This window comes from Vicugna pacos, chromosome 3 (assembly GCF_048564905.1).
Source record: "Vicugna pacos chromosome 3, VicPac4, whole genome shotgun sequence".
In the NCBI taxonomy this organism is placed as follows: domain Eukaryota; kingdom Metazoa; phylum Chordata; class Mammalia; order Artiodactyla; family Camelidae; genus Vicugna; species Vicugna pacos.
The window spans coordinates 27,554,374-27,567,011 of record NC_132989.1 but is presented as its reverse complement, the minus strand read 5'-3'; the positions used below and the strand labels follow the sequence as shown (position 1 = coordinate 27,567,011).

The following is a 12,638-nucleotide window of genomic DNA, read 5'->3' as shown; positions in this document are numbered from 1 at the left end:
AGTGGCTTGGGGGCCTCTGTAAGAATCTGGCACCATTTTTAATCAATGTACAATCTGATGCTCCAAAAGTCAGGGACTACCTGATTGGAGCACTGGGACACAAGTAGCAAAAATTGCCATTAGGAAGCACCCAAGAACCCCAGATCCACTAAAGTGGGGATGATCCTCCAGGATGGGGAAGCCAGGATGCTAGAAGCACACGTTGATGTAGCTACTTTACTTTTCTTTGCAATCTTACTTTGCTACAGTTTTCAACAAATTTTAGTACCCAGCAGTAAACTGGACCTAAAGTAGGACTGAGAAATGTACAAGGAATTCATAGAAGCAGAGTTCTATTGCTAAAAAGGAACAAAAGCAAGCTAATCACAGCACTATTTACAATACCCAAGACATGGAAACAACCTAAATGTCCATCAACAGATGACTAGATAAAGAAGTTGTAGTATATTTATATAAAAGAATACTATTCAGCCATTAAAAAGGCATGATGTCATTTGCAGCAACATGGATGTCCCTGGAGAATGTCATTCTAAGTGAAATAAGCCAGAAAGAGAAAGAAAAATACCATATGATATCGCTCATATGTGGAATCTAAAATAAAAAAAAAAGACAAATGAACTTAAATATAAAACAGAAAGAGACTCACAGATATAGAATACAAACTTGTGGTTGCCGGTGGGGGTGTGGTGGGAAGGGACAGACAGGGAGTTTGAGACTTGTAGATACTGACAGGTATATACAGAATAGATAAAACAAGTTTATATTGCATAGGACAGGGAAATATATTCAAGATCTTGTAGTAGCTCACAATGAAAAAGAATGTGACAATGAATATATGTATAATCATGTATGACTAAAAAAATGTGCTGTACACCAGAAACTTGACACAACATTGTAAACTGACTATAACTCAATTAAAAAAAAAAAAAAAAAGCAAGCTAATCAGCTTAGCTTCTTCTCAAAGCACTACCCATCTGTCACCACCCACATGAAGGACCACATGCCATTAAAATGAAACACATTTATAAAACATGGATTTATACCTTTGCCATTTATTTTTTAAAATCTTATTCAAAATATTAAATAATACAATTTCAGATATGAAAAAAATTACTGCAATAAAACAGTTCAGGTGTATTTCCATTGTGCTTCCCTTCCTTATAACAGTAAATTGCCCACCCAAGAGAAATGATGAACTGCCCTACCTCTTCCATCTCTATACAAAGCACATGCCCACTGGTTCACTCAGGCTTCATGAATGGTATTTAACATATTAGGCATTACATTTTCTAAAATGTTGTGGTGATTCCTGTAAGTCAAACATGGTTCAGATCACATATTTACATACTGATCAACTGCTTATGACAGAAAGGGTAAAATGAAGTAACAGTAAATAATTTCCAGTTGCTATTAAAAAACAATTTAAAAACTACAAGGGGAGAGTCAGTGTACACATATAACCTTTATGTATACAAACAACCTCATTCAGATATAATTTTAATTTGAAAGACCTAGATATAGTATTACTTAAGTGATAATGGCCCCTAAGATTTATTCAAACTTCCTATAAAATAATAAACAAGTGAACATATATAATTTTAAACTCTGCCCCTTACTTGAAAGCTTGGAGGAAACCGTGCTACAATCAATTGCTAACTAAAAGCAATTGTACACATATTTAATATTTTACCATAATTTCTACCTCTAAATTTAATTCAGTAATTCAAACAAAAAATGCTATCTCTATAACATTTTATCTATGTCCACTGTAAATTGCAAAGTCTCTATTGCCAGAATTTCTAGACATATTTATTAAAATGTTACCTAAAATTGTGGTCAGAATGAGCAATAATAAATTATGTATAAATTATCCAAAAATATTCAAAGCAATTTTCCTGGAAGAAAAAAAACGTATACGCAAGGTATTATTACATACATCCTTATAGACTACCGTTTGGGAGCACAAAGAAATGTGTGCTTAAGAAATAGGATTTGGATGGTGGAAAGAGAAGCTGAGTCAGCAATATCAGATATGTTAGAATTTATTACAAGTTTGGGATCTCTTAAAAGTAGTATTACTAACACTTCCAGAAGAAGTATAATAAAGAAATCTAAAACAATAAAAACTAACGGGTAATGCTTAGCTCCACATTTTGGCCACCTGATTGAATTCACCTCTAAAAATGTAGATAAAAAATTATATACTCCTTGTTTGTGATACTTAATTTCCAAAGCACCGATGCAAAATAAAGAGAGGCTCACCTCTCATTTAAGTACTAACTGCCAATGGCAAACATCTGCACAATATCATATAAAAAGTCAAGCAAATAAAATTACATAATAAGCAAATTCAAATCACAGTGCTTTAAAATATATAATCATTGGTAATCTTCAGAGAAGGCATTGCTTCATTAACATTCTGGTCTAGACGATGATATTCCACTGTTTTGGAACAAAAACCATCACGCCATTTTCTGCTTTGAACCAGAAGGAAAATCTGGAATAAAACAAAATAAATTAGATTTGCAAAAGAGAAAATAGAGGATACACTAAACGTTTTCATAACAAGTGAAGTATCTCTTTCCTAGGTTACCAAATACAAAAGTAAAATATCAACAATAAAAGGGCTATTTTGTTTTCCATCTTGTAAACAAGGTAAAATGGTGCTTCTCAAAATTTCATGTACATAGGGGTACTTGTTAAGGACTGATTCCTGGCCCCAATCTTCAGAGATGAGTTAATAGAGTGCAGTGGAGCCCAGGAACCTACCTGTTTAACAAGTCCCTTAAGTCTTTAAAATAGAGATGGCCCAACACTAAACACTGGGATAGAATATCAGTGGCATTCAAATTTTTGTCCACCTACAAATATTTATAGAGCTAGTGATAAGCCACTAAACCACAAATAACCAAAAGAATCTGTTTGTTTGCTTGTTTTCTAACTCAAAACCACAAACAAGATATTAGAATCACTGATTCCCAAAACTGGAAGGCATTCTGAAAGTATCTGATCCACTTCTATCATTTCTCAGGTGAGAAAATCAAGGTCCCAAAGGGGAAGGTGACTTGCCAGGAATCACAAAGCAAGTTGTAATAAAGTCAAGAAATGAGATTTCCTGGCCACTAAGTATTAAAAAGGACATCGTGTTTTCCTTAAAAAAAAAAAAAAAAAAAAGGACAAACCAATTCCAGCACAGAATTGTTCATCACAATATTATTTCTGAACCAAAACTGGAAACGATCTAAATACTCAACAGGAAAATAGCTAAATAAATTATGTAGCTATTAAATCATGTTTTTAAAGAATATTAATGATATGAAAAATACTCATGATCTGTACAGGTACAAAACTATATGAAATTAAATTCATTTAGAAATTAACACTCACATATGTCTGAATTATACACACATTTACAGACCAGAAATACACCAAAATGTTAATAATGCTCAGCTTTGGTAGTAGCTTAAGTTTTCTTTTCTATATTTCCCTGTGTTTTCTGAATTCCCTAAAATAGACATACAACACTCGTACAACAGGGGGAAAAGTTATTAAAATATCATTAAGTTCCATGCTTAAAAAAATTAAAAGTACTAAATTAACAATCTTTCTCCACAAGTATTCCCACTGAACTAGCAATGCTAATTAAGATATAAAACCTTTTTTTTAAAAAATCACTGGGCTTTGGTTTTGCTCAATAAAAATAATTTGGCTTCTTTTTTTTAGAAGCACATGTAGTAAAGCATTCTGTCATTTTTTAAAATATACCACAGATTTATAAACTGATCAGACATCTGAATATTTTACCATTACTTGAAATCTGACTAAAAAAAAAACTCTGAATCATCAAAAGCATTAATAAGAAATATGACTGAAATAACAGAGGGCAACTAGAGGGGCTGAAAATCCCAAACTTACCTTCCTTTTGTTGTGATATGTAATATAAACAACTGCAATGCAAAAGGCAAAAATAATAAGATGGAAAAAGAAATGGCTATCTTCCTCTTCTATATTTGAGGGTGGGTTCTTAAAAGATCTCACTGACTGTTCAATTTCCATGTAGCCCCTGTTTTCTTCCAAGGCTTCATTTGACTCATCGTCCCTGGGGCTGGTGGTCCAGTCATAGTCTGGTTCTCCATAATCTCCATTGTCCAGAGTTTCTTTGGCGGTGGACGGAGAACTATTCAGTGTGAGGAGATCCTCCTCCTCTATGTTAGGATCTTCATTGTTATCAGCTTCCTCTTGGGACAGAGAAATAGTAGGCGAGGGATGAGGGGACACAGATGCCACTCCACTTTTTTCTGTACTAGTTGTGGGAGGGAGAGTGGTGCTGATTTGGGAAATAGAAGGTTTGGTTTGGTTCTCATGTGTTAAAGTATTCATACTTGGAGCAGAAACATCTTCCTTGAGTACAGTCTGGTTCAGCCAATCAGTTTGTGATACAGCTAAAATAAGTGAATAAAGTACATTAAACTGAAATCTCTAAATTTTTCTCCACCAAGCTAGAAGCACATACACCTAAATTTTTCACTAAGCTAGGATCAGCCACCTCTTTTTCTGTTCTGGGGATGAAGTGGAGTCCAGGCAAGGATTGCTGAGGTCCAACCTCTGTGAAATGAAAATAAGGGGGTACAAGCTCTGTGTGGACTTTGCCACTGTGACCTAAAGTCAGACCCCTCTCTATTCTCTCTTCTTTTTCTTACGATGGCAGGCTATGTAACGCAGTAGGTCTCTAATGCTGCTTAAGTTGTTACTGTCTGGAAAGGCCACTGGTATCTAGTAGATAATTCATTTTTTATTTCTTTTTTTTTTCATTTTTTATTCAATTGTAAATTCAACACCCAAAATTCAGATATGCATGTAATGCTGTCAACAATTATACTGTATTTTCCTAGTCCCTTCACCCTCCTATTCCCTTAGGAGACCATTCACATTTTCCTCTGTACTCAAACTTCCAACACCTGTTGTCCTCATTTTCAATGCTATCACCACTTTCTAAATTCTCTGAGAAAAATGAAGCCATCAAAAGAGAACTTCCATGAACAACCAGAAATCTAGACTCATAAATCCAATTGTCTACCTGATATCCTCCTTAATGTCTGTCATTCAAATCAACGTGTTCAAAATGAATTCTTATTTTGTCTTCCAGGAAGATGGAATAGATCTATTTTTCCCTATTCTTCCCACTAAAAACAACTAAAAACCCTACCTATGACTTATAAAATAACATAAGAAGGCTTTCTGAAAGGTGGAGAGGATAAGGCAGAGTGGTTAGAGACCTCAGGACCTAAAAAACAACCCAGTGGTGACTTTTCTGGATTTTCTATTTACTTCATGTATTCCAGACGTGGAGCTGAAGAAGCCAGCAGCAACCTGGAAACACCCAGGGGTATGGACAAAAAGAGCCAGCAAAAAAGCCTGCTCTCTCTTGCCAGAAGATGAGAGAGGCATCCTAGCTAGAAAGAAAACTTTTAGACAGCAAATGCTCTACTCCAAGCAAACAGAAAAAACTGTAGTTCCAATCACACCTACACGAGCAAAGGCTGGGTGGGGAGTGTAGATTTCCACCCTCACCAAGCTATAACGAGGTACTTCCTCTCCACAATAGGATGGTGTCAGAGAAGCCCTAGTGGAGAGTCAAGACTTCAATCATGGCCCAGCAGTAATGAGACCGCTCCCACCATTGTGTCAGTGAAGACCATGAGGGGAGCCAAAACTCCTACCCCGGCCCAGAACTAACAGAACCACCACCACCCTTCGAGAGTCAACACAAATCAAGTGGAAACACTAGATTTCTATCTTCTCCTGGCAGTAATGTGCAGCAACCCCCACCTCCTCCACCACAGCAATGTCATAAAAAGCCAACTAAAACTGAACAAACTGCTGCAACTTACCCCATATGAAATACATAATTTGCATAGCCCCGTAACTATTTAGAAAATTGAATCTTAATTTTAAAACTCCCAAAAAATAAATCTTCAGGTTTCCCTGAAGAATTCTACCAAATGTTTAATGAAGAATTAACACCAATTCTACACAATCTCTTACACAAAACTGAAGGCAGAGAACACTTTACAATTCATTTTATAAAGCTAATATTATTATCCTCATACCAAAGCCAAAGATAATACAGGAAAAGGAAACTACAGACTGATATCTTTCATGAACCCAGATGCAAAAAATTCTTAACAAAATATTAGCAAAGAGAAATCAGCAATAAGTAAATAGAATGAATTCTATGATCAGTGAGGTTTATTTATTCCAGGGATGCAAGCAAGACTTGCTCAATATTCAAAAATCAATGCAATCCACCATATTAACAAGCTAAATGAAGCTCAACCTAAGTCTCACACCTTTTACAAAAATTAACTAAAAATGGATCACAAATTTAAATGTAAAATGTAAAACAATAAAGATTTTAGAAAAAGGCACAAGACAAAATCTTCAGAATCTAGGGCTAGGCAACAATTCTTAGACCTGACATCAAAAACACAATACACAAAAGAAAAATTCATAAATTGGATTCCATCAAAATTTTATAACTCTGTTCAATTAAAGACCTTCCTGTGAGGATGAAAAGACAAACTACAAAGTGGGAGAAATATCTGTAAGCCCCATACCTAACAAAAGACTATATCTAGAATACATAAAGAACACTGAAAACTCAAAAGTGAAAAAGCAAACAATCTAATTAGAACATAGGCAAAACTCAGAGACATTTCACCACAAAGTATATACAGATGGTAAATAAGCACATGTAAAGATGTTAACCATTAGGGAAAAGCAACTTAAAACCTCAATGAGATATCACTGCACACCTATCAGAATGGCTAAAATAAAAATAATGAAAATACCAAATATTGGCAAGGACGCAGAGAAACAAGATCACTCATATGTTGCTGGTGGTGATGTAAAATAAGACAACCATTCCAGAAAACAGTTTGGCAGTTCCTTAAAAATTAAATGTGCAACTCCCATATGACCCAGCAATTACAGTCCTGGGCATTTATCCCAGAGAAATGAAAACTTATGTTCACAGAAAAATCTGTACATAAATGTTTAGAACGGTCTTATTCATAACAGCCAAAAACTGGAAATATACCAGATATCCTTCAAAGAATGAATGGTTAAACAAAGTGTAGTACATCCATACCATAGAATATCACTCAGCAATAAAAAGGAACAAGATACTGACACACGAAACAACTTGGATGAATCTCCCAAGAATTATGCTAGGTAAAAAAAGCTAATCCCAAAAAGTTGCACGCCATATGATTCCATTTATATCATATTCACAAACTGATGAAATTACAGAAATAAAAAAGACAAGTGGTTGCAGGGATTTCAGGAGGAAGTAGGGATAAAAGGGAAGTGTGGGTGACTGTAAAAGAGCAACAGGAAAGGTCCTTATGGTGAAGGAAATGCTCTGTATCTTGACTATTAAAGTCAGTATCTCAGTTGTGGCATTACTCTATAGTTTTGCAGGATGTTACCAATGGGAAAAACTGGGTAAAGAGCACACAATCTCTGTATTATTCCTTACAACTGCAAATGAATCTACAATTATTTCAGAATTAAAAGTTTAAAGAAATGCATTTTTACTCCCCACTCCAAAAAGAAAAAAGAAAGAAAGAAAACAAAACAAAAATGTTCTATTTACAATCTCCTTTTCGGTTAATGGCCACTTTATTTTTCTGTCACTCAAGCCAAAAGCCTTCACATCATCATTTTAACACCCCACATCCAATGTTACTCTACCTTCAAGATACATGCAGAATTTGAAGAGTTTTCACTGTCCACCACTGCTGCCTAGTCCAAACCACCTTCATCTCACCTGGATTACTACAGTAGCCTTCTCAATAATCTGCTTGCTTCTACCCTAACCCCTAGTGTCCAAGGTCAACAAAACAGCCAGAGTCATCCTGTAAAAACTTAAGATGCTCTACTCTGCTTAAAACCATCTAGTAGCTCTCTATTTCTCTCAAAAGTGAAATTCAAAGACTTTACAAAGCCTGTGAGAGCCTATATAATCTGGTCCCCATTATCTCAATGCTATTACCTCTCACTAATCTTACTAACTAATCCCCACTGCCAACTTAGACAGCAGGCATTCAGTTAATATTTACTAAATATCCAAAAAAAATTTACTAAATATTCTCTTGACCCAACTTTCATCACAAATCCTACACTGCTTCCCAAGTAGCATTTTTGCACCTACAACACCCTCTGAAAAGCCTTTCCCATAGTTCTCAGCCAGGTAAAACCCTACTTACTCTTCTAAGGCTACCTCCAACGTCACCCTATTTGTTGTTGTAACTCCAATACCTACCATTAAGTAGGAGCAGAATTAATATTGTTCAAGGAGTGAAAACTGGGGGGGGGGGGAGCAGTATACCTCAATGGTAGAGCATATGCTTAGCCATGTGCGAAGTCCTGGGTTCAATTCCCAGTACCTCCATTACAAAAAAAAAAATTTAATTTAACTTAAAAAGGAGTAAAAGCTTAGAAGTTACATACAAGAAAACAAACTAAGAATTCATCTGAAATGTTTAATGCAAATTAGATTAACCTCCTGGACCTCCACTCCTTCAAATCACAGAATTTGATCCATTCAGATATCAAGAGTATTCTGAACAAAGTGGTAACTTTGACTTTACGGATTTAATTGTTTGAGCTTATATATATATAAACTTTAGACTTCTAAATATATGTTCCATTCCTACTCTTTCCTATTTTATACTACCTCTCTAGTTAAAACTTAACATTTTAAAAATAAAAAATTTTAAATTTAATTCTCTTCTACTGGTTCTTTCAAAAAAAACTGCCTTAAAATAAATTATATCAATATTTCTCAAACAAGAATGCACAAGACCCTGAGAATTCATTCACATATTGGACTGCAAAACATGCCTTAAAAATTAAATACATTACACATTAAATAAATTTAGGCCACAGCTGGGAGCAATACAATGACAAATGTAGTAAGTAGGCACTTTTGAAGTAACATGGCAAGACTTGGTCATAAAGTGATCCTGTGATCATAAAGCATCCTATGATTCAAAATAATGCTTACATTAATTTTTTTAACTTTATCAAAACAAAAACATAAAATTTATGCAGTCTTATAGATTGCCAAGAATATACCCAAGCAATGAAATTTTAAGAACCCTAATAAGGACAAGTTTTTAAAAATCTGATATGGTAACTTTCTAACTTTCTACACTTGGTTGAAGTATGGAACTCAATACATTCTAGCTAGTCTTTAATTTTCTTATTACAAGAGTAAGTACTTTGAAATCATTCTACCATAAGGCATGCTTACTAAAAAGACATTTATTACCCAAAGTTTTGCAAATACTACACTGTACTGCAATGGAGCTACTTCCCTATTAAAAACATATATGTTAGTTTTCATTTATCTTCAGTAGAGAACAATCTGAATTTAAAACTGATGCATACAAAAAAAAAAAGCTGATGCATACAAAAACATAATTAAAAAAAAAGATTCCCTAAAATGTCCCAGGATAGTTGGAGCAATGCTTATGGCCCCCTAACAAATAAAAACAGACACAAGAGGACACCTTAACAGTCTACACTCCCTCTCGCTTACCCACTGATTACAAGATTTTCCATCATCTCTTAGGGGTAAAAGTTTTTTTCTGAAACCACACTTACCAACTATACATACGCCAAGCATTCCAGCAGGAAATAACCATGCTACTTTAGTACCTTAGGAACAGGAGTATCACTATCAACCAGAGAAATCCTCATTATATTTTACTAGCAATAAAAGGGCCTTGGGAAAATGGACCACAGTTCTCCACAGACTTAGAAACACCTCTGGGAGGGTAGTCCAGTTCCCCGCCCTCAGTGCTGCTGGGGAAACCCAAGTAAGTCACCACAGCACTGTAGTAGAGGCATGTATGGCTAGAGAGCCTCTGCTGCCAAGTAAGTCTACACTACTCTGTTCACACTGCTTTTCATCTGAACTCAAACAGATTTAGAGAGAAAAAGCAGGACTGTGTTTTGGCCTGAAGTAAAAAAGGGACTACTAAACAAGATATTGCTTAATCATTATAATTTCTTATTAGCTGATTTGTTCCCCCTAAGTATCAGGCTCTGGTTTACAGATTTCCTCATTTCTCAAGAAAGCCTTTAAATCTTGGTTCACAGTGTAACGTTTCTAAGGAAAGGAATACTTAATCATGCAGCATTATTTACAATAGCCAAGACATGGAAACAACCTAAGTGCCCATGGATTAATGAATGGATAAAAAATTGTGGAATATATACACAATGGAATATCATTCAGCCACAAAAAAGAATGGAATTGGAATCCTGCCATTTGCAAAAACATGGATGGACCTTATGCTAAGTGAGGGCATTATGTTAAGTGAAATAAGTCAGACAGAGAACCACAAATACCATATAATTTCACTTACATGTGGAATCTATAAAAAATCATAAAGATTCATACAGAATTGTGGTTCTGTGTGTATGTGTACGTGTATGTGTGGGGTGAGGGGGATGAAGGGAATCAAAAGGTACAAACTTCAGTTATAAAATTTATGTTATGAAGATGTAAAGTACATGATGGTGACTATAGTAATAATACTGTATCACACACCTGAAAGTTGCTAAGAGAGTAAAATTTTTTTAATTGAAGTACAGTTATAACATGCCAATTTCTGGTGTACAGCATAACGTCCCAGTCATGCATAAATATACATATGTTCATTTTCATATTCTTTGTCATTAAAGGTTATTACAAGATATTGATATAGTTCCATGTGCTATATAGAAGAAATTCAATTTTTATCTATTTATAAATATAATGGTTAATATCTGGAAATCTCAAACTCCTAAATTTATCCCTTCCCACCCCCTTCACCCCGGTAACCGTAAGTTTACTATGTCTGCGAGTCTGTTTGTGTTTTGCAGATGAGTTCATCAATGTCCTAAGAGAGTAAATCTTAAAAGTTCACATTATGAGAAAAAAATTTTTTTGTTAATTATGTATAGTGATGGATGGTAACTAGACTTATTGTGGTGATCTCAGTGCATAAAAAAACCGGATCATTATGCTGTACACTTGAAACTAATATGTCAATTATATCTCCATAAAATTTTTAAAATAAATACTTAAAATCCTATAGATCCATTAAAATGAAGCAAGGTTGTCCAGTTAACCCAGGGCACAAGAAAAGGGGACCATATTTACCAAGAATCTCCCTTGTCCCAGAACTCCTCATCTTCTCCCAAGCCCTCAGAAGCACAACGCCCCAGTATTCTCTCTTTACCAAGCACCAGAACCTCCCAGTCCTCAAAGATGCCCCAGTACTCAAAGATCGCTCTTTCCCCTCCACTATACTTCTCCAAAATATTCCATCAGCTCAGTCCTGTCACTGCCCCCTACCCTCCTTGGTTTTTACCACTGATCTCACCCATCCTGGAGAGCCCCCACCTTCCCATGGCCCAGACCTCTGGAGCCCGCTCCTGACTTTGGGACTCTCTCCAGACACCACACCTCCTAACCTCAGCCATCTCCTCAGCACCTGTCCGCTGAGCCCCCTCTTTTAGACCCTCCTAAATACCACCTCTGTAAAGAAAAAAAGTTGTTGCCTGACATGCCAGTTCTACAAGGATCAAGCCATTAGTCACTGCCGCTGCCCACTGACAGTGTGCCTGAGGGGAATTCAGGATGGAAAAAAACAGGATGAAGTATTCTGTGTTCTGGATATTCGAACCCTAGACAGTTAAGATGAATGTCTAAGGAATCGTTTCAATGACCCAAGATTCTTGCATCTTCCGCTACATAGAAAAGTACTTAAATCATGAACTTGAGATGTCTGTTCTTTGTGATTAGTCACTTTTTGATGTTCGACTATTTCCAGCAAAAAAAGTCATACATATCCAGACTCCTCCCTTACTTCTTACAACAATTTCTCAGAACTATGTGAGACGCTGTCTCCCCAGAGACAGTCCTCAGGAAGACACTGAATAAACTCAACTCACAGCTGTTACAGTTGTGCGGTTTGTTTTTTTAGTCGACACCTCCAAGGAATTTCGGAGACCGCATCACCTCCATTCTCCGTGGCAACGATTTTCCAAGACTCGCTAGACACCACCACCACTCGCCACCACCACCACTCCTCCCTCCCCGCCCATCTACACACTCCGCTCCCTGGGCCCCCACAGCTCTCAACCTCACTTTTCAGGCCCCTCAGAGACCCCGCCTCCATAGCTCCCTTCACAAACCCTACTCTCTCCTCGGGACCCGTAGAGCCCTTGCCCCTCCAGACATCACCACCTGCTCGGGACACTCGGAAGCGCCCGTACCCTGGCCGGGCCTATTTCGCGGCCGGCGGCCGGCGCCCGGGCCCTCCCCGTCTTCCCGCGCCCGCCCCGCCGCCGCGCCCGCTTTACCACTGGACGTGGTGGCGGAGGCAAGCAGGAGCGCCAGGAACAGCGGCTGCGCCAGCCCCCCGGCGACATGAATGGCCCGCCTGGGCGGCAGCTTCTCTTCCACAAACCCCCTCATCCTCCTCAGGGCGGCAGCAGCCATAACGGTCTCGGCTGGGAGCCTGCGCGGTTGCTAGGCTCTACGTCATGACGTCAGGCACTGCGTAAGGCATCACGGC

At 37.1% G+C, this 12,638-nt stretch overlaps 1 protein-coding gene across 1 annotated transcript; it reads right to left on the bottom strand.

Moving 5' to 3' along the window:
* Nucleotides 1-1,036: 1,036 nt before the first annotated feature.
* C3H5orf15 (chromosome 3 C5orf15 homolog) lies at nt 1,037-12,599 on the bottom strand. Its single transcript, XM_072957271.1, has 3 exons — nt 12,424-12,599; nt 3,916-4,442; nt 1,037-2,497 (listed from the first exon to the last, which is right to left on the bottom strand). Exons 1-3 carry the CDS (start codon nt 12,560-12,562, stop codon nt 2,366-2,368), a joined length of 798 nt encoding a protein of 265 aa, XP_072813372.1. The 5' UTR covers nt 12,563-12,599; the 3' UTR covers nt 1,037-2,365.
* Nucleotides 12,600-12,638: the final 39 nt, after the last annotated feature.

Bases quoted from the DNA above. Each gene is read 5' to 3' on its own strand.
- C3H5orf15 (XM_072957271.1), bottom strand. From the start codon at position 12,562: ATGGCTGCTGCCGCCCTGAGGAGGATGAGGGGGTTTGTGGAAGAGAAG. The intron at 4,443-12,423 runs GTAAAGCGGGCG...CACTTATTTTAG, and splicing joins CTCCGCCACCACGTCCAGTG to CTGTATCACAAACTGATTGG. The intron at 2,498-3,915 runs GTAAGTTTGGGA...GTTTTATTCCAG, and splicing joins CATATCACAACAAAAGGAAG to ATTTTCCTTCTGGTTCAAAG.